The 22,046-nt window shown below is 35.3% G+C and overlaps 1 protein-coding gene across 1 annotated transcript; it reads right to left on the bottom strand.

Moving 5' to 3' along the window:
- Positions 1-16,355: 16,355 nt before the first annotated feature.
- Positions 16,356-17,072, bottom strand: LOC133179617 (uncharacterized). The gene has a single exon (XM_061314325.1). The coding sequence runs from the start codon at positions 17,070-17,072 to the stop codon at positions 16,356-16,358; it is 717 nt and encodes a 238-aa protein (XP_061170309.1).
- Between the last annotated feature and the right edge of the window lie 4,974 nt (positions 17,073-22,046).

Genomic DNA, 22,046 nt, shown 5'->3' with positions numbered 1-22,046 from the left:
AAGTACGTAAATACTTTGCTACCTTACAAAAACGTCATTCGTACTCTGATCAGTAGATCTGTGAACAAGTCACGACGCAAAACTTTACTGTTAAAAAATCAGAAGATCATACCTCAATTGATCAAACCAGCACTACACTACTTTCAAAATGGCTCGAGAACTAGTACTCGTACCAAAAGAAAAATTCCAAACTCTGCTGAAATCGGAGGAAAAGTCGAACAGTCTACAGGAGAAACCCCCTATACCCAAGAAGGACCCTCCCAATAATGAAGACCCACCTACTCAAACCCGAATTCTAGAAATCTTGGAGCACACCATTCCAGTGAAATATCAAAACAAAGCGAGAGGATTAATTCAATTTTTATCACGATACGGAGGAGACGTAGTGTCCTGGAAAGAAAATGGAAATTTAATCTACAAAGGGGACGTCATTCAGGGTTCTCACATCAGTGATCTTATAAAACATGCATTAAGTCCAAATGTTAAAGGAAATCCTATTGGATTTCAACAGTTTTATAAAGCACTGAAAGACATCGACACCCCCACGTCATTCATTCACAACAAGAAAATGATGGATCGTTCCGAGGTTCAGAGTGGTGGCAGATATGTGGTAAAGATACAGACGGACGGTGCACCGCCGGGTTACCAACCTCCCAAGAAGAAGCAAATGACTAAATCAAATATCAAGTGGCTAAAATTTTAATCAATGCATTGTTTATCAATACAAAGAAAACAAATCTTGGTATGAATTTATGACAAACTCATTCATATGTGTACAATGAAAATAAAATATTTTGAATTTCAAATTTTTCATGTTATTTTTTTCTTTTGAATTTTTGTGTTGATCTTTTATGTAAAACCAGAAGCGATCGATTGCGTCAATGGAAAATGATTTTCATTAGTGTGTTAGAAATTTCAGTGTAATGTACAGAAAAAAATATTGTTGTCGCAAGAAGATCGATTAATCTATATCGTATTTGTGCATAATTTTGCTTTATTTTTTTTTTTTAATCTGGAAATATTATCTAATCTATTTATTGATAAGAAAAAAAAAATCGGTGTCTTTGCAAACAAAGAAATGAATCTTTATTGATTGATTTCAATAAAATATGTTTAAATTAAACATTGAATGATTTTTTTTTCAAAAACAAATTCTGATCTTAATTTTACACAGAAATCAATTTTTTTTTCTATCTAAATGAAAGTCTGATAATTTTTGTAACATTTTTTCTGTAAACAATTTAACTAAAATGTTTTTAAAAAACAGTCATTATTTCTTTTGACAAAAAAGGTCTACTTATTTAGACAATCGTTTTGTTAAATAGATATTAGTTTCTCAGATGGTTGAGGTTAATGAAAATTGTTTGCCTTTACAGACATCCTTGGAAGGTAATAATATCTTAACTTACTTTACTTCATAAAAGGAAAAAATAATTACAAATTGTCATCACATCTTATGTAACTTCTTTTCTAAAGCTGATATTTAGAAGAAAAAAAAACCTATGATGTTATAATTAGTTTGTACTGAGAAAACCTTATACTTTTATCATTTCAAAGATCTGTGTAATACTTTTTACATCTTTATCAAACAGACCTTAAAAATGTCTGTTTACCCGTTAATAAAAAATGTGTATTCTGAGCTATAAAAAGAAATTTTGTCATTACATTCTTGATAAGTCAGGGTATTTTATCTTTCTTTATTTCATAATGATAAAATAGTCTGCCACTTTGATTTATGTCTGAAAACATAACATTCATGCAACATATATTGTCACACTAACAGAGAGTACTATTATCAAAGATGAATTTCACAAGCAGAGATGCTAATATATTATTTATCTAACAAAACCAAATCCTTGAAAAGATATCAAAAGTTATATGTACATTGTGTGAATAACATTGACCTTCTTTGATGTTGTTTTGAAAAGAAAATAATGACATTCAAACCTTTTATAAATCATTGAAGTTATAATGGCTGTATATTTTATTTCAATATTTCAAAACTTAAATATTTTCCAAAGTTAAGCCCAATAAAATATGTTTTAAATTAAACAATGAATGGATTTATTTTCAAAAACAACTTCTTGCTTATATACTCTCATCATTATTTTACATAATTTTTTTTTATCTAAATGAAAACCTGATAATTTTTGTAACAATTTTTCTGTAAGCAATTGAACTAAAGTGTTTAACAGTCATTTCTTTTGACAAAAAAAAATTCTGTTTGTTTTCACAATCGTTTTGTTAAATAGATGATATTTGTTTCTCTGATTCTTGAGGTCAATGAAAATGTGTATCTTGAGCTATGAATAAAAATTGTTTGTCTTTACAGACATTCTTGAAAGGTCATAGTATCTTAACTTTCTTTACTTCATAAGAGGAAAAAATAAAACAAATTGTCATCACATCTATGAATTTTATGTAACGTCTTTTCTAAAGCTTGCATTTAGAACAAAAACCTATGATTTTAGTTTGTATTGAGAAAACTTTATATTTTTGTCATTTCAAAGATCTGTGTAATACTGTTTACATCTATATCAAACAGACCTTAGAAATGTCTGTTTACCCGTCAATAAAAAATGTGTATTCTGATCTATCAAAAGAAATTTTGTCATTACATTCAAATCAGGGTATTTTATCTTTCGTTATTTCATAATGATAAGATAGTCTGCCACATTGATTTATGTCTGAAAGCATATCAATTTTCAATTTTGAAGCTTCATGCTACGTAAGTTGTCACACTAACAGAGAGTAATATTATCAAAGAAGAATTCTAAAAACAGAGAAACTAATAGTATTTATCTAACAAAACCAAATCCTTGAAAACATATCAAAAGTTACATACACATTGTGGAAATAATATTGACCATCTTTGATGTTGCTTTAAAAAGAAAAGCCAACCGTTTTCTTGACATTTAAACTTTGGTTTAAACAGTATTTACTCAAGAAAACATTTATATGCATTTAAATACATCGCTACATGATGAAAGGGATTTGAAAAAAAAGCAGATCTGCTTATAATAATTCATCTCCCATTCAAACTTTTATAAGATACTGAAATTATAATGGCTGTATATCTAATTTCAATATTTCAAAACTTAAACACTAACCAAAGTTAATCACATACTAAACAAATTAGAAAAAATATATCAGGATTTGATTTAAAGCCATTGATCCTAAAATTAACCATGATGTTTATTTCTATTGTGGAATGTTTATAATTGTATTATTTCAAAGATATGTGCAATATTGTTTACATTCATATCCAGCAGACCTTAAAATATGTCTGGGTTTGTGCATCTAGAGCTATGAATAGTAATTGTTTGTGTTTACGGGCATTCTTGGTAGGTCATTGTACCTTAACTTTCTTTACCTCATAAAAAGAGGAAACAGTTTGCCTCTCTAATATTTGACCGACATGACAGTTTTCATTTTGTGAAGCATCATGCTACATTAAGTTGATACACTGTAACTAGATAAAATCAAGCAAAGACCATTTTGTCTTGACTTCAGTAAGATTTCAGATGTTTCAATTATAGATTTAGAACATACATCTATAATTATGCATTCCTCACATTTCGCATTCCTCGAATACATGACGCATGCTCAGTTGTCATCTTATGAATTGCACAACCTTGCGTCATAAATCTATAATTGGCCCACCCGCCATTTTTAAATACATCTATAATTGACCCTCCGCCATTTTTAAATACATCCAAAAATAAACATCCAAATATGAGAAGGTATATCTGCAGCAATTGTGTAGAAATTGTTCTAAAAATATACTCGAGACCTTAAGTAAATATTCCTAAACAGACAGGGAGTATTGGGGAGGGGGATAATATTTTTTTTCCAATTAATTGTAAAATAATTTTTCTAGCTGCCATATTCACAAAAATACTACATGTCTGTATATGTTTTCTTTAATAGTTGAACTATTTCATTTCTTTAGGCTATTGTTTATTTCACCCTTAAATGGACTTCACTTCTCCCATAGTTTTATTCATTACATCTGATGCATAAGCGATCCTTTTCTGAAGAATGTTGCTTAGACTGTAAGCTATAGTAGAGACCTAAACAATGTCTCTGGGTATAGGCACCATGAGCAGTTTTTAACCTGTGGGAGGAAATTAATATGCAGATACTTTTGAATACGGATACATATTTATCTCACCAACATGTCATTGTGCAACAAAATTGTCAGCATTTTATTTGTCCTCTGAACGGGTGAAACTTTTTGAATGGCAGTCCTATCGATAAATTTTACTCTAAACCAAGCTATGATGCTGCTATGGACTATGCAGATATACCTTTATTTACCCGCCATGTTATCTTAAACCGGAAGTACGATTTCGTAAATTTGAAATCTCGATGACGACTCAAATTGGACATCGGAAAGAAAAAAAATCAATTTTTCTCAATTTTTTTTCCTGAAAATTCAAAAACTTGAGCGGCGGGTTTGTAAATCTAAAATAAAAAAAATGCTGGTCTTTAGGGTGTTTCCAGTTATTAGTGATTCCGTGACGGTCCGGTCGTAATGGACAACCTTCTGCTGCTGTTTTGCATTTAAACAATAATGGGTGTTGTTAAAGCAGGAAGGAAATGGATGAGAAACCACTGTACAGAACAAAAATGTGTTCAATTTGATTTTTTTTCCTCTGATGAGAGAGAAAAATGGTGTTCAAACTGTAAGGCGTGAAATTGGACTGTCAAGTAAAACAAATAAGAGTACTGAAAGAAGTTGGACCCTTAACCCCCCCCCCCCCCCCCGAAATAGGATTTTCGAGTTTAAGCAATTTCCCCCCCCCCCCAACTTTCAAAAACTATTAATGTCACTGCACCAGTTTTTTCCCTAGCATTATACTTAAAATGAACTGCATGCAATATATGGAGATTGAGGGCAATCGTCAGAGGAATTTTATTGGCCCGTTTCCACTGCATCATTTAGAGTGGCCTGGTCTTCTTCAGCTGCTCTGATCAGCCATTTTAATGTTTGAACACACTAGAGGACGTTGCTTGAATCTATTGTCACAATCTGAAACATGGAGGCGTGTGCTTATTGGTGCAATGGTGTCTCACCCTGTTGTCTAAAGAAAAAAATAGAAGACGGCATTCAATACTCTAGCTGTTGAGATGAATCTAATTTTCTGAAGGTTTGTCCAAGTTTACTAGTGACTGATAAGGTTCTTTTGTTAGATTTTACTTTCCTTACTGTCACATTTTCTTTGGTGATTAATGCAAGATTTCGAGAGGATATTTTTTTTATCAGTTTTTTTCGTATTGGCAACTTTTCCCCAACAGGACAAGGGATACCATGTGGATTTATCATCTTATTTTCAAAAATTTACAGATCTTTAGGAGGTTTGAGAATATTGGCGTTTCTTATTTGAGCTTCGCCTTTTTCATTTGTTTGGGGGATCTCTGTGTCTTATGCATCTGAGATATGAGGAGCAACATTAACTCTTCTCCTTCCGAAGTATTGAAGTGGAAACAACAGAGCATTCTGTTGTCGCCATTGCCATCTCGTCTTCCCTGCATCCTGCTGCATTTTCGTGCACAATCTGGATGCAAAAATCGGTCACCAGACGTGTGTTGCGCTTTTGTTCGGCAACATGTGTTTGTTTTTTCGGAATTTCCCATCCAAAGAATGTAGATGTTCATCAATCCAATCATCGGCCCTGTCACATCGGCAATTTTGACGGAACTTCCTAATTCAGTGATGGAGACCCTGTTTAATGGCCTCTTCATACTGCAGAATAACAGCGCGTTTAAGTTCTTCAGTCTGCAATGCCTTGATCCCATTATATTAAATGTTCGACTCAATGGAAATTTGATTTTCACAAAGAAATTTTCATTCGGGCTAGTTACGCTAAGTGCAAGCATAGCAGCTTCCGGAAAGATGATTTTTACCTATGTAAGGTGATGAAACCAAGGCCTAAAAGCCTTTCAATGTTCATTTTGGAAGGTTATCCCCTGAAATAAATTCAAATTTTTTTTGGCTAAAAAATCTGCAAATATTGAATTATTTATGAACGGACATTTTTTTAAAGGATAGCTGTAGCTGTATGGAACTCATCAGCTACTATTAAGGAGACATTAAGTTTAGATAAGAATCCTCTACAATCTGCATCCTCAACATGATGCTCTGTTGAGAAAAACATGAAGACACAATCCTCTACTGAACAATAATCCTTTTATCCCATTTATGAAACGATTAACTAAGGATTCCAATAATGATATGTTGCTATCCAAATTTCACTTCTGGTGAACTATCAAGTGGCTGTTACATTTCCAACACACGAAACAAACTTGATTGTTAAACAGGGTCTTAAGGTCATGTATCATTTAAACGATAGAAAATATATCTTTGACCATGCTGACCAGAATGGCGGTCATTTTGAAATAATCATCTTCAGTTCACTGGGGGCCTCAATGGGCTGATAAAAAGATTGATTGATTGATTGATTAATTGTATGTTGTTTTACGTCCCATTCGAGAATTTTTCACTCATATAGAGACGTCACCATATACAGGTGAAGGGCTTCAAATTTTGACCTTTACTCGGCACTCGAGGCCACTGAGCAGTGAGGGATCTTTATCGTGCCAACGCTTGCCGTGACACGGGGCCTCGGTTTTTAAGGTCTCATCCGAAGGACCCGCAACTTTCACTTCAAACTGCCGAGTGCATGGCGAAGGAACAGTTGCTACCCATTTTTATCGACTTAGGTGAGTCGCGGCCGAGATTCGAACTCTCGACCTCCCGACCACGGTGCGAGCGCTCTACCGACTGAGCTACTGTGAACGGTCTGATAAAAAGAAGAAAACATTACAATTATGCGCATAGATTTATTAATAGAGAAAATATTCATGTTAGCAACACATTATACCTTTCTTTTTCTTTTCTAGTCCGAAATAACTGACGTTTTCCAGGCTTTTTTAACGATTTAAATATTTTATGTGCCAATTCCTGGAAAACGTAAGATATTTCGGACTATTTCTTCCCTTGCTGATGTTGAAACAGACTTCTCGTTCTTAGTCCGCACAACCACGTTGATGATTGTGTTTGCCTATGCCTTTATATCACTCTTTTTTACAGACACTGTCCTGGCGGTTTCTTAGCAAAAAACATGTAAAATATCCAAAAATGTATACATAAACAATGTATTGTGGGCATTTCAGCTACTTTCCAAAAGGATTTTACAGGAACCTCAGTCTCTGAAATCTTGCGCAATCACCTGATAGCGTACCCCTTTTACAGAAGGAAATTAGTTAACTAGCAAATTATTCTTTCATGGTTTATTTCCAATTAATAACTTCTTCTAACGGTAGTTTTTATGTAAGAGCAAATGAGCCAACTCCGGACTTACGAACAATTAAACCTACTACTCTTTCTGAAATACCACCATGGAAATTAATTATATCAGTAGTTCATAAATCTTTATCCGAACTAAAGAAACCAGAAACAAATCCTCTGTTTTTTCTCAACAGAGAAAAGCTGAAATAAAACAATCTAAACATCATAAATTACAAATCTGCACAGATCTAAACATCTTACAATACAAATTTACACAGATGGTTCAAAGGACAGGGGTAGGGTTGCTGCTGCTGCAGTGGTCAATAATAATGTTTTTTCCTACGCGAGTTCCAAAGAAACTGATATTTAAGTCTAATTTCCAGTAAAAATTATTTTACAATATTTTCAGACTAGATCTTATGCTTACAGTCCACACAGAAAAATACTTTGTTCTGAAGTAGTTTGGGAGGGAAATTAAAATTTTATTACTCATAATAAATTATACCTGGCAGAATAATGACTGCAATTTGCAAAATACTGATCGTTTCCCAGAATATCTGTATATGGGGAAATGCCTGACCCGTTGTTGTTAAAAACACAAAAGTCATAGTTGTTCTCTGAAATCAAGATTACACAAGATGAGATAAAGTTTGACCAAATTGCAAATAAACTTAAGAAATATATATACTTATATATCCATTCATGGTATCCTACAGAAAAACATGTACTTTGTCAGATGATGATGCTGAAACAGCTGACAGTGAAGAGGATGATTCTGACGTCAATGATAAGAGGTCTTGGTAGAACCAACTGCTGATGATCCAGCACCCTAGAAGCAAATGTGTTTAATATTTATACTGAACATTTGAAGTTATGTTTATGAACTATCAACGTGTGAAATATATACTTAGACATTCAAACAATTTGACCCGCGTAGCGCAGTGGTTAGAGCGTCTGCTCTAGAGTCGCGGCATATTGAATATATGTGAATATTTCTAAATTCAAGTGGAAATTTATGAGGGTCAGATAACTATGATTACTTATGTCAAAAAAATTTCTAAATTCAAGTGGAAATTTATGAGGGTCAGATAACTATGATTACTTATGTCAAAAAGAGCGCGGAAAAAAGTGCACCTCCTTGCATAACTTGGCTTCTATAAATATGTTGACGTGTTTCTGCACGTTGCATCGCCATTCTGAACTTCCACTATTCGTTATCCAGGACAATTGAATTCATTTACAAAGCCAGTTCTAAACAACCTTCTAAAAATCTACGCTTAACCCCAGATAATCTAGTGGTCCTCTCCAATCGCATCCTAAGAGGAATGATTATGGTGTACTCTCCACTGAATCATTTAAATATTATAGATTCCCCGTACTCATTCAATTATAACACAATTACTCAATGTGTTTGGATTAAGAAGACTTGTAAGTTTATAGTTTTATTATAAAATCACAGCAAAGGCAAAACATTGGTAAATAAAAAGTTCAATGGCTGCCGGCCTCGGAGCTAAGGTGGTGAAAGCTATTGATACTCAGTGTATACATCTTTTTGTAAGAGGGGAATCACATATTTGGTCATAGCAATTACTTAGTAAAAATGTCACTTCATTAGCACACTGATATAGATCGCCCCTCACGAAAGTTCTGTCTCCCATCTCCTTATAGGATACGACAATGTCCTTTGTTTATGTGAACATCGGAGAACCTGTACATTCTTTGGTAAATTAGATCTGTGCATCTTTACCCCAAGTCTGAGTGGAAAGTGTCAATGTCATCGTAAAAACAAACTGTTCGTTAAATGAAGACGTTCTCCTTATTATAACCAATCTCCCAGAGTTTGTAAACAAGTTCATAATTAAGGGTAAATGTCCGTTGCTTTACACACTGATAGTATCAATTATAATTCATTACACAATAATAGAATACACTGTATAAATAAGTACACTGTACAAAATTAATATGTCAATTAAGGACATTGGCAAGGTTCCTGGTTATTGTATAGAATTTTTCTAGAACTTTTGAGTAGGTTTAAATGCACTAAACAAGCTATATTCTGGATCGTTTTACCTACCAATCCAACACTCTTTTTTAGATTTTGTCAAATTAGTGTTTTTACAATTCTTAATGCATTTCCTATGTAAAATGTTGATAAAAGGGACCTACAAAATTTTTCACCATAATATTTCTTCAAAACTCATTTATTTCATACAGTTTTTGTATTATATACATTACTGTATCTTCATTTCCTATGACTTCTAAATATTTTGGCTGAAAATGTATATATAGAAACAAGACATGGATATACCGGCACCGATCATCATTTTTGAGTTGCGTCCCTTAACAGCTAAAATTGGTCAAGAGACTGGTTGATTGTTTTTATGATGTAATTGACTGAATTGATTGAAACACATTGTCATAAAAATATTGGCATGGATTTATCTTTAACTTTATTCGTAATTACTAAATGCTGATTCCTTCACACGACCTTAGAACTGTTCTCAGTCGGCATGGTCGACCTACCTTTCAGTATATGTGACATCCAGCATTCTGAGCATAACAATGGTAAATGACGACCTGTTGGCTCTTTGTCCCTGAATACAATGTACAACAAAGCCATTACTACTTTTCTTTCATTCTACCCGTTGAAGGAAGTGCACGTGCTTTTGTTTACCTCTGTAACATACGCTTTATTAGTTTTCACCGGTTAGAGAATTCTACACGGGAGATCACTCTCAATCACTATTTTATAAGGAAAAAAAAAACATGTATTAAACCTTTTTTCTCCGGAAAACCCTGACTTGCCAATGTCCTTAAAATTTATAATTTACTCGCTCATTGTGTTACATTCCTCCACAAACCCGTGGAAACATTGTCCAATGTTTCATTATTAAAAGTTCACTAACACAATGAGAATCCAAAACAGTCCATAATTTTATCACTTTACTTTTAATTAAATGTCCATAACACACAACACACTGATGTCCCCATAAGAATTATAAAGATGAGTGTCCCGAATTCTACGGAAGTTTTTTAATATATAATAACGAATGTCCCTTAGAAATGGTGACATCCACTTGAGAAGATTCCCGTAAATCGGCGACGTCTCATAGGATACGATAAATGTCCCTCACATCTGGTGACATCCCTCAGGTGGTTAGCAATGGGTGACATCTTATGGATAATGATGAATGTCCCTTAAACTGGGTGACATCTTACAGATAATGATGAATGTCTCTTAAACTGGGTGACATCTTATACTTGACAACATCGTCATAATGTTTGTGATCGTATAGTGGTAATAATTGTTCATGCATCACTGCAAACGTTAACACACAAAAATTTGTAGTCTGCAACAGAGTTTAATTTAAGTTTTCTATTCAATTGTTATTGGCGAGTCCGAGACTTGGATACATGGCGTTGATCTTTTGCGGCTGTTTATTATCAGCTTCGGTGGATTTCGTCTCTGCTTCAATTTAATTAAGAACCATTGTGACTGGTGATTTCATTGTCTGCAAAACTGATTTCTGGTTATTTTCAGCATTCTCCATGCTCATTACTGGTGCAGATGGAACTTTGCTGTGGTCAGTCTCTCTGCCTTCTAGGTACTCTGTCATTATACCCCCGCTCCGAAGGAGAGGGGGGTATACTGTTTTACCCTTGTGTGTCTGTCTGTCTGTCTGTCCGTCTGTCTGTCTGTCCGTAACAAATTTTGGTCACAGTTTTCTCAGCAACTACTCATTGCAGATGCTTGAAATTTTAACACACTCTTTGTTTAAGCATGCCATATGGTGGGATTCATTTTTGTACTAATCTGTTGTCAACTTCCTGTTTATTCGTGCGTCTAACTGTACCATACATAACAAACTTTGGTCGCAGTTTTCTTAGCAACTACTCATCCCAAGTGCTTGACATTTTAACACACTCTTTGTTTAGGCATGCCATATGTTCGGATTCATCATTTTTGTACAAATCCGATGTCAACTTCCTGTTTGTTCGTGTGTCTGTCGGTATCATATATAACAAATTTTGGTCGTATTTTTCTTAGCAACTACTCATCGCAGATGCTTGAAATTTTAGCACAATCTTTGCTTAGGCATGCCATGCCATATGGTGGGATTCATTTTTGTACAAATCGGATGTCAACTTCCTGTTTATCCGTGCATCTGTCCATACCATACATAACAAATTTTGGTCGTAGTTTTCTCAGCAACTACTCATTGCAGATGCTTGCAATTTTAGCACAATCTTGTTTAGACATGCCATATGTTGGGATTAATTTTTTACTAATCCAATGTCAATTTCCTGATCATCACTGTGTTTGTCCGTAACTGAACTTGTGTATTCACATCAGAGCGGGGGTATTATTAGTGAGCATTGGCTCACAGACTTCTTGTTTTTGACTCTGAACAATTGGCTGAAATATCTTTTCTTTCTGGACAACCAACACATCATTCAACTTGACATTTTCTCATTTATTTTTGAATTTACAATATACAATTACAAAAATCCCCATGATAATAGTACCCATTAATCCAAGGAAAATATATACCCATGTCGGCCAACCATTTTCAAGGACAGGAATATCTTGTACACTCTTAATTTCATGAATTAATTTATGCATGGGAATCTTTTTAACATCTTTCAATTTCTTTGGTAAATTACTAAAAGTGAAATTTGGAAATGTGGAATGAAAAGGTTTCCATAATTTTATCGAAGTTAAATTATAACTGTGCAGGAATTCATCTGTTGGGAGTTTCATATCATAATTACTTTCACTTTGAAAATACGGTGGAAGAGTCAAATAGTCAGAATTGGCGGTGCATGACATTTGTAATTGCAAAATTTGTATAGGGGGGTTTATTATCATTGACCGAGTTCCTTTTTGACGCCCGTTCTCACAAAATATTTCTAAATTTAATTTCTTTTGAGTAGTATAATCCATTTCCCGTCTGCAACATAGCATGCTGATGGTAAAGTAGTATATAATTTCACAACAACTCGACAGTATGATTGGATATTTGCTTCATTTTGTAAAAAACAGTGCAATGACACATAATCTTGATAAATTAGTTTTGTAGGTAGGACTCTTCACGAAGCAGTATCCAATGATAGGCTGAGAACATTTTTCAAATTCATTATTAGATATCATTACATGACTAGTCCTCTGAGAGTTTATTGCTATAATTTCTGTTTCCATTTCATAATGAGACACCATTGAATTTCTTGAATTTGTTTCAATAAGATTCTTTTGTGCATTTTCATGAGCAACAATTGGTGAATTATATATTGTGAAAATTTCAAACTTTTCACCCTCATTTATTAAGGGGATCGATATTATTACGTATATATGGTCTCCTTGCAACGTTGCTGTGTATATTAATAATTTATAAAATGACCACAAATCTTTTTCTGGATCAGCAGGTAATTTCATTTTATTGGGAAGTTTATTTTTGATTTCAATCAGTATTTTCTTGAGTTTGATTGGTGTTATAATATCTGGAGATAAATGACCCAACGAGAGCATGTTTAATTGTAACATTAAATGATTTAAATATTGTTTACCATCATAGGTCATATCTTTAATTTCATTCAATGCCGCATTTATTCGTAAATATGATTGGGTGAAATGGTCAAGCTGTAGAATTTCTTTTTCAATTGTTGTTGAAAAATTATTCAGTTTCTTTGTTAAAACTGATAACGATTCTAAAATGTCATTAATTGCATGCCAGTTCTCCTTTATTTCAAATCGCGAAATGTTCGTTTGTTTTTGTTTATTTGTATGTTGTTTAACGTCCCTCTCGAGAATTTTTCACTCATATGGAGACGCCACCACTTGCCGGTGGAGAGCTGCAAATTTTGTCCTATACTTGGCACTTACGGCCATTGAGCAGTGAGGGATCTTTTTCGTGTCAGCACCTACTGCGACACTCGACCTCGGTTTATACGGTCTCATCCGAAGGACCGGTCTCCACGTCCCACAGTGGGATTCGAACCCGCGACGTAAGGATCAACTCCTTACTCCGCGACTCTAGAGCAGGCGCTCTAACCACTGCGCCACGAGGGCGACAACTCGCGAAATGTTTAGAATTGTTAAGCTCTTTTGTAAGACGTGAGTAATCTTTCTTTAATTATTCATTAGACCCCCGTTGGCTTGAATCGCTTGAATGTCATCTTCGCTTACCGTGCCAAACAAAAAGCGTAATGCTTTTCTTATTATCGTTATTATCGGAATAAGAGACCGTTTTTCTCTAGTCACATTTTGTAAAGGTTCTATTGCCAGAAACGCACTTTACAATTCATTCTGAGATTCTTGTACACGAATAATCTCTTGATTTAAACCTTTAATTGAGTTGAAAAACCGTCTTTCTTGTGAAGGTTGATGAAAGAAAATAAGGGGAACAGTAACTTTTTTGATTTCCTTCAGACCCTCGTAAATATTGTTTATGAAAGAGTTAAATGATTTTAGGTCAATAGCCATTTACTTCTTGTAGTTGTTATCTCTCGTATTTTTTTCAGAAAGTACATTTTCTCTTACAAGAGTTGTGTTTGTTGTACCAGAAAAGATAAGAGTAAGTAACAAAAGCCCAATTGGATTCTTCATTCTACAACAACACCATTTGTATAAGTCTCATATTATTTTCTAGGCAAGATTTTTGTCATCTTATTGTCATACTCAGACACATTACTTAGTGTAATCCTAGATTTCATTCTTTTAAAATTCATTTCAACCTCATTAGTCTACCGTTTATAATTACTAGTTCAGAAAATTTATCCTGATATGTCATACCCAGGCACGCTACTTACTGTAGCACAAGTGTTTAATAATTATACATGTATGTCATACCCAGACACGCTATTTACTGTAGCACTAATGTTTAATAATTATACATGTATGTCATACCCAGACACGCTATTTACTGTAGCAGTAATGTTTATTAATTATACATGTATGTCATACCCAAACACGCTATTTACTGTAGCACTAATGTTTAATAATTATACATGTATGTCATACCCAGACACGCTATTTACTGTAGCACTAATGTTTAATAATTATACATGTATGTCACACCCAGACACACTACTTATTGTACTAGTGTTTAATAATTATACATGTATGTCATACCCAGACACGCTATTTACTGTAGCAGTAGTGTTTAATAATTATACATGTATGTCACACCCAGACACGCTATTTACTGTAGCACTAGTGTTTAATAATTATACATTTATGTCACACCCAGACACGCTATTTACTGTAGCACTAGTGTTTAATAATTATACATTTATGTCACACCCAGACACGCTATTTACTGTAGCAGTAGTGTTTAATAATTATACATGTATGTCATACCCAGACACGCTACGTACTGTAGCACTAGCGTTGTTTAATCAATTGTTCTGATGATATTCATATTGTAATGAGTAATACAATGGGTCTATACCTTCCAAACACTGAGGTGAGACTAATGTCAAATAATAAGGAGGCCGCCATGATAGTTACTAATTTAATAATAGAACAGCTAACATACAAAACAAAGACGGATAACTTCCAGATATAAAATAAACACATCTTAGGTATGTGACATCCCCCTTTCTCTAAACTGAAAATTATTATGCATTAATTAAAGCTTAGGAGGATAATAAAATTGAATGATGGTATGTTGCAACCACTATTGAAATAATGACCACTATTGAAATAATTATTTCAATAGTGGTTGAGAATGCATTTCAAAACCAAACACAGCTTGTAACCACTATTGAAATAATGTTCACTATTGAAATAATTATTTCAATAGTGGTTGAGAGTGCATTTCAAAACCAAACACAGCTTGTAACTACTATTGAAATAACGTTCACTATTGAAACAACTATTTCAATAGTGGTTAAGAGAGCATTTCAAAGCCTAAACCAAGTTGTCATCACTATTGAAATAACGGTCACTACTGATGTACACTTATACTTAGTTTTCCCAAATAGTTGATTTTAATGTATTGACAAGAAACGTGTGATTTACTGTCCATATTAGTAGTGTGGGCAAGCCCAAGAATATAAGCGAAAATTTACTTCTATTCTATATCCTTTTGATAAAAATTAATCTTTTTTTTCATCAGAAAGTTTGTACATATATTAGATATCAATAGATGTCTTCTGTCTTCTTTTTAATGTAGATATTCTAATTTTACAACTATCCGTATTTATAATTTTTTACTTTCCCCAATTAATAACAAAGATGAAAATTATATAACACAATTACTTAAAATTACTAGATCAGTTAAATCACAGATATCCGTGTATTAATAGTATTTCTGGACAAAAATTGAAACATAAAATTACATATCATATTTAAACTCAATAAATTAATTTTATTATGTTGGAAAACATAATGAAGAATTTCTCCTTATATTTTTTCCAATATTGGGGTTATTTCAATGAGGGTTGCAATTTGGTTTTTATATTGAAATCATTGTCAGCAACTATTGAAAAAATGATTCCAATCACTATTGAAATCTTTATTTCAATAGTGAACGTTATTTCAATAGTGGTTACAAGCTGTCTGGTTTTGAAATGCACTCTCAACCACTTTTGAAATAATTATTTCAATAGCGAACATTATTTCAATAGTGGTTACAAGCTGTGTTTGGTTTTGAAATGTACTGTCAACCACTATTGAAATAATTATTTCAATAGTGGTCGTTATTTCAATAGTGGTTACAAGCTGTGTCTGGTTTTGAAATGCACTCTCAACCACTATTGAAATAATTATTTCAATAGTGAACATTATTTCAATAGTGGTTACAAGCTGTGTTTGGTTTTGAAATGCATTCTCAACCACTATTGAAATAATTATTTCAATAGTGGTCGTTATTTCAATAGTGCATGCAATGGTATTTAGAAAAAAATATGGACATAACAGTTGACTTCAAATTTAAATTCAAACAATGAAAATTGACTAGAGATTACAAATGACTAGAAAATTAGGGATAAAATTTACAAAACAATAAATTTCCTACAGCTCTCTTAAGTCTTTTCTCAACAATACAAAGAATTAACCAAGTCATTCAACATAATCATTTAGCCTTTTTGGTGGCTTCACTTCTCTTCCAGAGCGCGTACAATGAGGTGGTACCGGTTGGATGTTCGTTTTGGCAGTGTTACGAATGTCCATGTCACGCTCATCTAAATGGTCATGTACAGTTTCAGGATTAACACATGAATATTCAATGCGATTATCATTTCCATTAGCCTGAGTTTGAGCAGCACGATAACGAGTTGTCCGTAAATGTCTGCGGTTTCGTCTCAACTTCCTTCCGTCTGATGCTTGAACAACGTACGATCTAGGTGAAGAGTGACGTTCAAGAACTTCTCCAGGTTTCCAACTTCCTTCTGTGTATATGAATACCGGGTCGCCAGCTCTAAGAGGTTCCAACCCTTGTCCTGCGTGCTTGTCATAATGGATCTTGGTTTTCAGTTGGCGATTTTTTAGCATCGATTTGATTTCTTTGGTGTCCATTCCAAGTGGCTTTAATAATGGTGCAGAGGTTGGTAGTGATGTTTTCAGTCGCCGGTTAAGGAAAAGTTGTGCTGGTGATAATCCAATGTCCAAAGGAGTGTTTCGATAGTCCAGTAGAGCTTTGAATGGGTCTGTAGACTTCATGATGAGCCTTTTCACTGTCTGTACCATCCGTTCAGCCTGTCCATTTGATTGGGCAAAGTGTGGACCGCTTGTGACATGTTTGAATCCAAACTCCGTCGAGAAAGCTTTGAAATCCATAGATGAGAACTGGGGTCCGTTATCGGATATTATTTCATCAATGAACCCGTATCTTGAAATAAGTCCTTTCAAGCAGGTGATAGTTGTTTTGCTTGATAAGTTGTCTAGCTTTATTACTTCAGGCCATTTCGAGAAGTAGTCAACAACAAGCAGGTAATGGTGATTTTCATATTCAAACAGATCAGCAGCAATTCTTGACCAAGGGTCGGTCAGGTATGTCAGGTACCAGCATAGGCTCCTTGGCATTGATATTCTGATGTTGTGCGCATAGTCCACAAGACTTGACACGGTCCTCAATGTCCGCTGACATCCCTATCCAGAATAGAACATCTCTGGCATGAGCTTTGCATTTGACTATGCCAAGATGTGATTCGTGAATTTTATCCAGCATTGCATTCTGGAGTGATTTTGGTACAATTAGTTTACTTGACTTGTAGAGAAGTCCATCCATGACAGATAATTCATCTCTAAATGTCCAATAAGGTCTTAACTTGTGAGAAACATCACATTTCTCCTTCGGCCATCCATCCAATATGGCGTTTTGCAGATCCTGGAGATGATCATCCTTTGAGGTTTCCTTCTGGAATTTTTCATACATATCCTGGGAAATCGGTAAATGAGAAATTAGATGAATCTCATTAACGTTGATATCAGGTACGAGTACTTCTTTGGTCTCAGGTAAGAACGATCTGCTAAGATGGTCCGCCAGAAACATCTCCTTTCCCGGTTTGTATCTTACTTCGAGATCATATTTCTCTAGTGAGATCAAGAGTCGTTGAAGTCTTGGTGGTGTCTGATGCAGTGGTTTGTGGAAAATTGACTGCAAAGGTTTGTGGTCAGTTTCTATGAGCACTTGCCGTCCATAAACATATTCGTGAAATTTGTTGCATCCATATACGATAGCAAGCGTTTCCTTCTCGATTTGAGAGTATTTCTGTTGTGTTGGTGTTAATGCTCTTGATGCGTAAGCAACTGGTCTCTGGTTTTGTATCAGTACGGCTACTAGTCCTTTAGAGCTAGCATCCACACTTAGGGTAAGAGGCTTGTTTTGGTCATAGTACTGTAAAATCGGTGCATTGGTAGCCATCTCCTTTAGTTTCTTAAAGCTGGTTTCTTTTTGTTCATCCCAATGCCAATCAGTGTCTTTTTCAAGCAATGTTCTAAGTGGTGCGCTGACTGAAGATAACCGAGGCAAGAACTTGCTTAGGTATTGAATAAAACTCATGAAAGTTTGGAGTTCCTTCAGACAGGTAGGTTTTAGCATGTTGTTGACAGTTCGGACTTTTTCTGGGTCAGGTTTGATTCCTTCAGCTGTAAGTCGGTGTCCAACATAAGTGACTTCTGATTTTCTAAACTCACATTTTTCTGTTCTGAGTTTCAGGTTGTACTCTTTTGCTCTCTCCAGAACTTTCTTTAGTCTTGTATCATGCTCTTCTTGATTGGTTCCCCACATCAGGATGTCATCAATGATTGCTTCTGCTCCGTCAATATCAGAAACCATTTGCGAGATTACTTTCTGAAAAACTTCTGGCGCAGACTTGATCCCAAAAGGTAAACGTGTAAATCTATATCTGCCAAAGGGAGTGTTAAATGTACATAATTTCGAGCTATTGTCATCCAGTCTTAGCTGCCAGAATCCACTAGTAGCGTCGAGTTTCGAAAATACTCTTGCATCTGGCATCTGTAATATAACTTCCTCCACAGTTTTCAGTGGGTAGTGCTCACGAAGGATTGCCTTGTTCAGGTCTCTTGGATCGATGCAAATTCTGATTTTGCCATTCGGTTTGATGACAGTGACCATCGAGTTTACCCAGTCAGTAGGTTCTTCTTGCTAGACCACAACACCCAGTTCAGTCATGCGATTTAGCTCTGCCTTGACTTTGTATTTGATAGCAATAGGGATTTTCCTGGGAGGATGAACTACAGGACTGATGGTCTTGTCAACTCCTATAGTGTGCATACCAGGTAAGCAACCTAGGCCTTTTGAACAGATGTCCATAACTCTTTACTATGTTTTCTGGAAGTAGTTCACTAGGGGTCAAGTTGTGAATGCGTTGTAACATTTGCATTTCCTGACAGGTCTTAGCTCCTAGAATAGCTTGCACATCACTTTTGACTATGTGAAAGTTCACACTAAAGTTTTGACCTCTATAATGACAGGTAAGAGAGGTGACACCCTTTTATGAAATGTCCGGAATAAGATTTCAGTGGAACTTCCTGTTTCTCGATCTGTGCTTCAGGACGTATAGCCTTCACTGTTGATATAGATATGACATTGCACTTGGCACCAGTGTCCAATTGAAACTTCACAGGAACGTTGTTGACTTGAATTGTTTCCGTCCACTCATCTACCGTAAGGAAGTTTACAGTTTCTAGTATAGCAATATAGAGTTCAGAATCACTTTCTGAGTCAGTGTCAACATCAACTGTGTTAAGTTTTCTTGGCTTTGGCTTTCGGGGCTCAGCTGCAGCAGACGACATGCATACAGAAACAAAGTGGTTTCTTTTCTTGCAGTTGTTACACGATTTTCCATACGCAGGGCATTTTTTCGGTTCATGGATTCCACCACAGTTTCTGCATGGTTGGTGTAAATGTGTGCTGTTTTTCTGACTTTGAGACGGTCCCTTGCTGAAATTTCCAGATTTCCCGCGCAAAATTGTGTATTTATGTTTCACAGACAAGGCATTGACTGCTTTGTCTTCACCTGCATGAGTCATACATTTCAGCTGAGGCTTTGATAGTTCATGTGTTCTTGCATAGTTTATAGCTTTTTCTAATGTCAGCTCTGAACCTTCATTGATACATTTTTCTCTCACCTTATGATCTTTCGTTCCAAAAACGATCGCATCCCGAATCATGCCGTCCGGTTCTTTGTAATCACAGTCTTTGACAAACAGTTTAAGATCAGTCAGGTATTCCTCAAACGTATCTGTTTCTTTCTGTACTCTGCTTAGGAATTTGTAACGAGAGTAGATTTTGTTTGATTTTGGTTTCACGTGTTTTTCAAACTTTTCATATAAAACGTCAAGTTTTTTTGCGTCATCTTCTGAAAGATTCCAAGTGGAATATATATCCCTACCTTTGTCACCAGTCCAAATCATTAGGTAATTGCATTTCTGTGCTTCAGAGGATTTTGTCAAGGGTCCAGCAAACCAAAATTGACAGTGTTGTTTAAATGATTTCCAAGCAGTATCTAGGTCAGTGGAATTCCATTCCATTTTCGGGCTAGCACCTTGTAATCCCTCCATAATGCTGATGATGAGTTAGCACGGATGTCCTTACAACTTTTTAGATTGTTTTCCGTGGCCGATGGCTTTACTTTAGGGCGATAGTCATCGATACTCCTGACACCATGTCAAATAATGAGGCCGCCATGATAGTTACTAATTTAATAATAGAACAGCTAACATACAAAACAAAGACGGATAACTTCCGGATATAAAATAAACACATCTTAGGTATGTGACAACTAGGACTAATGGTATAGTCCAGGAGCCTGTTCACCCCTGTTTGGACGGTATAGCCCTTTACTATATAAAAGGCTGCAGAGGCAGTATTTGTCTTTTGAAGTCAGAAGTCTGTATTGATAGGAAGCTTCTGAAGAAGAAAAGAAGGTAATTATTGAAGTAGCCATAGTTAGAGATGTTTGAAAGGCTAGGGTGGAAGTAGTAGCACTAGTGAAAAGTAAACCAGGGGATTGGGAGATACGAGGTGCAGTAATCCTGGATAAGGGTGAGACACCGAGTACTCTTAGAACTTGGATGTGGAACACAGTGCAAGGTGCCCAGCCACTTCTACATTTAACCCAGTAAGAAAGAACCTCAGTTTGTGTCACCACTGTAAGAAAATAGAACACGGGACAAGTAACCCAGTAAATCAACAATAGTCATTGTAAATAATAGTAATTCCCAGTGTTAATCATAGACTCAAGTAGAGCCAGAGGAAAATTTTATTCATACTTGTCTATATTAAGACCCTTTTCCCTTTGAAAACGAACCCATAGGTTACACGTTACATTTTGGTGGCAGCTGGTCAAGGGATAGGGCATATTTAATTGCTAGAATCTTTCAAATAAAGTGTTTATTCAACAGTTTGAACTGTGTTCTGTCACCGGGTTCTGGTGAACGCAGATCTGGTTTAAATACAAGGTACCGAGTTCTGTGTGCACTGAGTAGATACGTGAACCATAGTAAGATTTACCATAGTAGAGTACTTGGTATCTTTGTTTGGTTACTAGGTATAAAATAAATGAAGATGAGTGATCATGAGTCAGAACTTTGGGCGGATCTTGAAGAAAATGACGTTAGACGACAATTAAGAGATACTTTAGAAAAGTTAAAGTCTACGCCGAGCACATTTAATGTTAGTAAGCCCTCTGTTGTAACTGATTCAGGTGTAGATTTAAGGCAAAAGACTAGTGACGACAGCATAGATGAGTTGATGGGTAAAGTTGACATAAACCCTACCGCAAGAGCGAGTAATGTGAAAGGAGCTATGGGTGGATATGAGGAACATAAAACCCAAGGTTATGATTTCCATGTTCTTGGAAACAAAGGTATTTGGGGAAGAAGCGATGTTTAAAAAGTCGATGTACTCAGGGGTGTCACTGGCTGAATCTGAATATACCTATACACCTCGAATCTCAACTCCGCGAGTACACTGGAGTACGTTAGGTGTTAGTTCAATGTCAACACCCACAAGTGTTACATGGAGTCTTGCGAAGGACAGAGACCCTATGCCTGCTGTACCAAGTACGCCATTAGGTGCATCGTTACCAGTAAATGAAAGCAGTGCAAATTGTCCTACTAGTAACACTTTTGGAAAAACTGTGATGAAGCCTGCGACATTTGATGGTACTGGGTCCTGGATTGATTACAAAGCACATTTTGAGGCATGCAGTAGCATCAATATGTGGAATGACAGACAAAAGGGCTTGTACCTGGCAGCATCATTAAGAGGCCAAGCACAAACGG

The sequence above is a fragment of the Saccostrea echinata genome, unplaced genomic scaffold (assembly GCF_033153115.1).
Source record: "Saccostrea echinata isolate AGI-Se365-2 ecotype Australia unplaced genomic scaffold, CSIRO_AGI_Sech_v1 ptg000005l, whole genome shotgun sequence".
Taxonomy (NCBI): Eukaryota; Metazoa; Mollusca; class Bivalvia; order Ostreida; family Ostreidae; genus Saccostrea; species Saccostrea echinata.
This window is presented reverse-complemented; position numbering and strand designations above follow the sequence as displayed.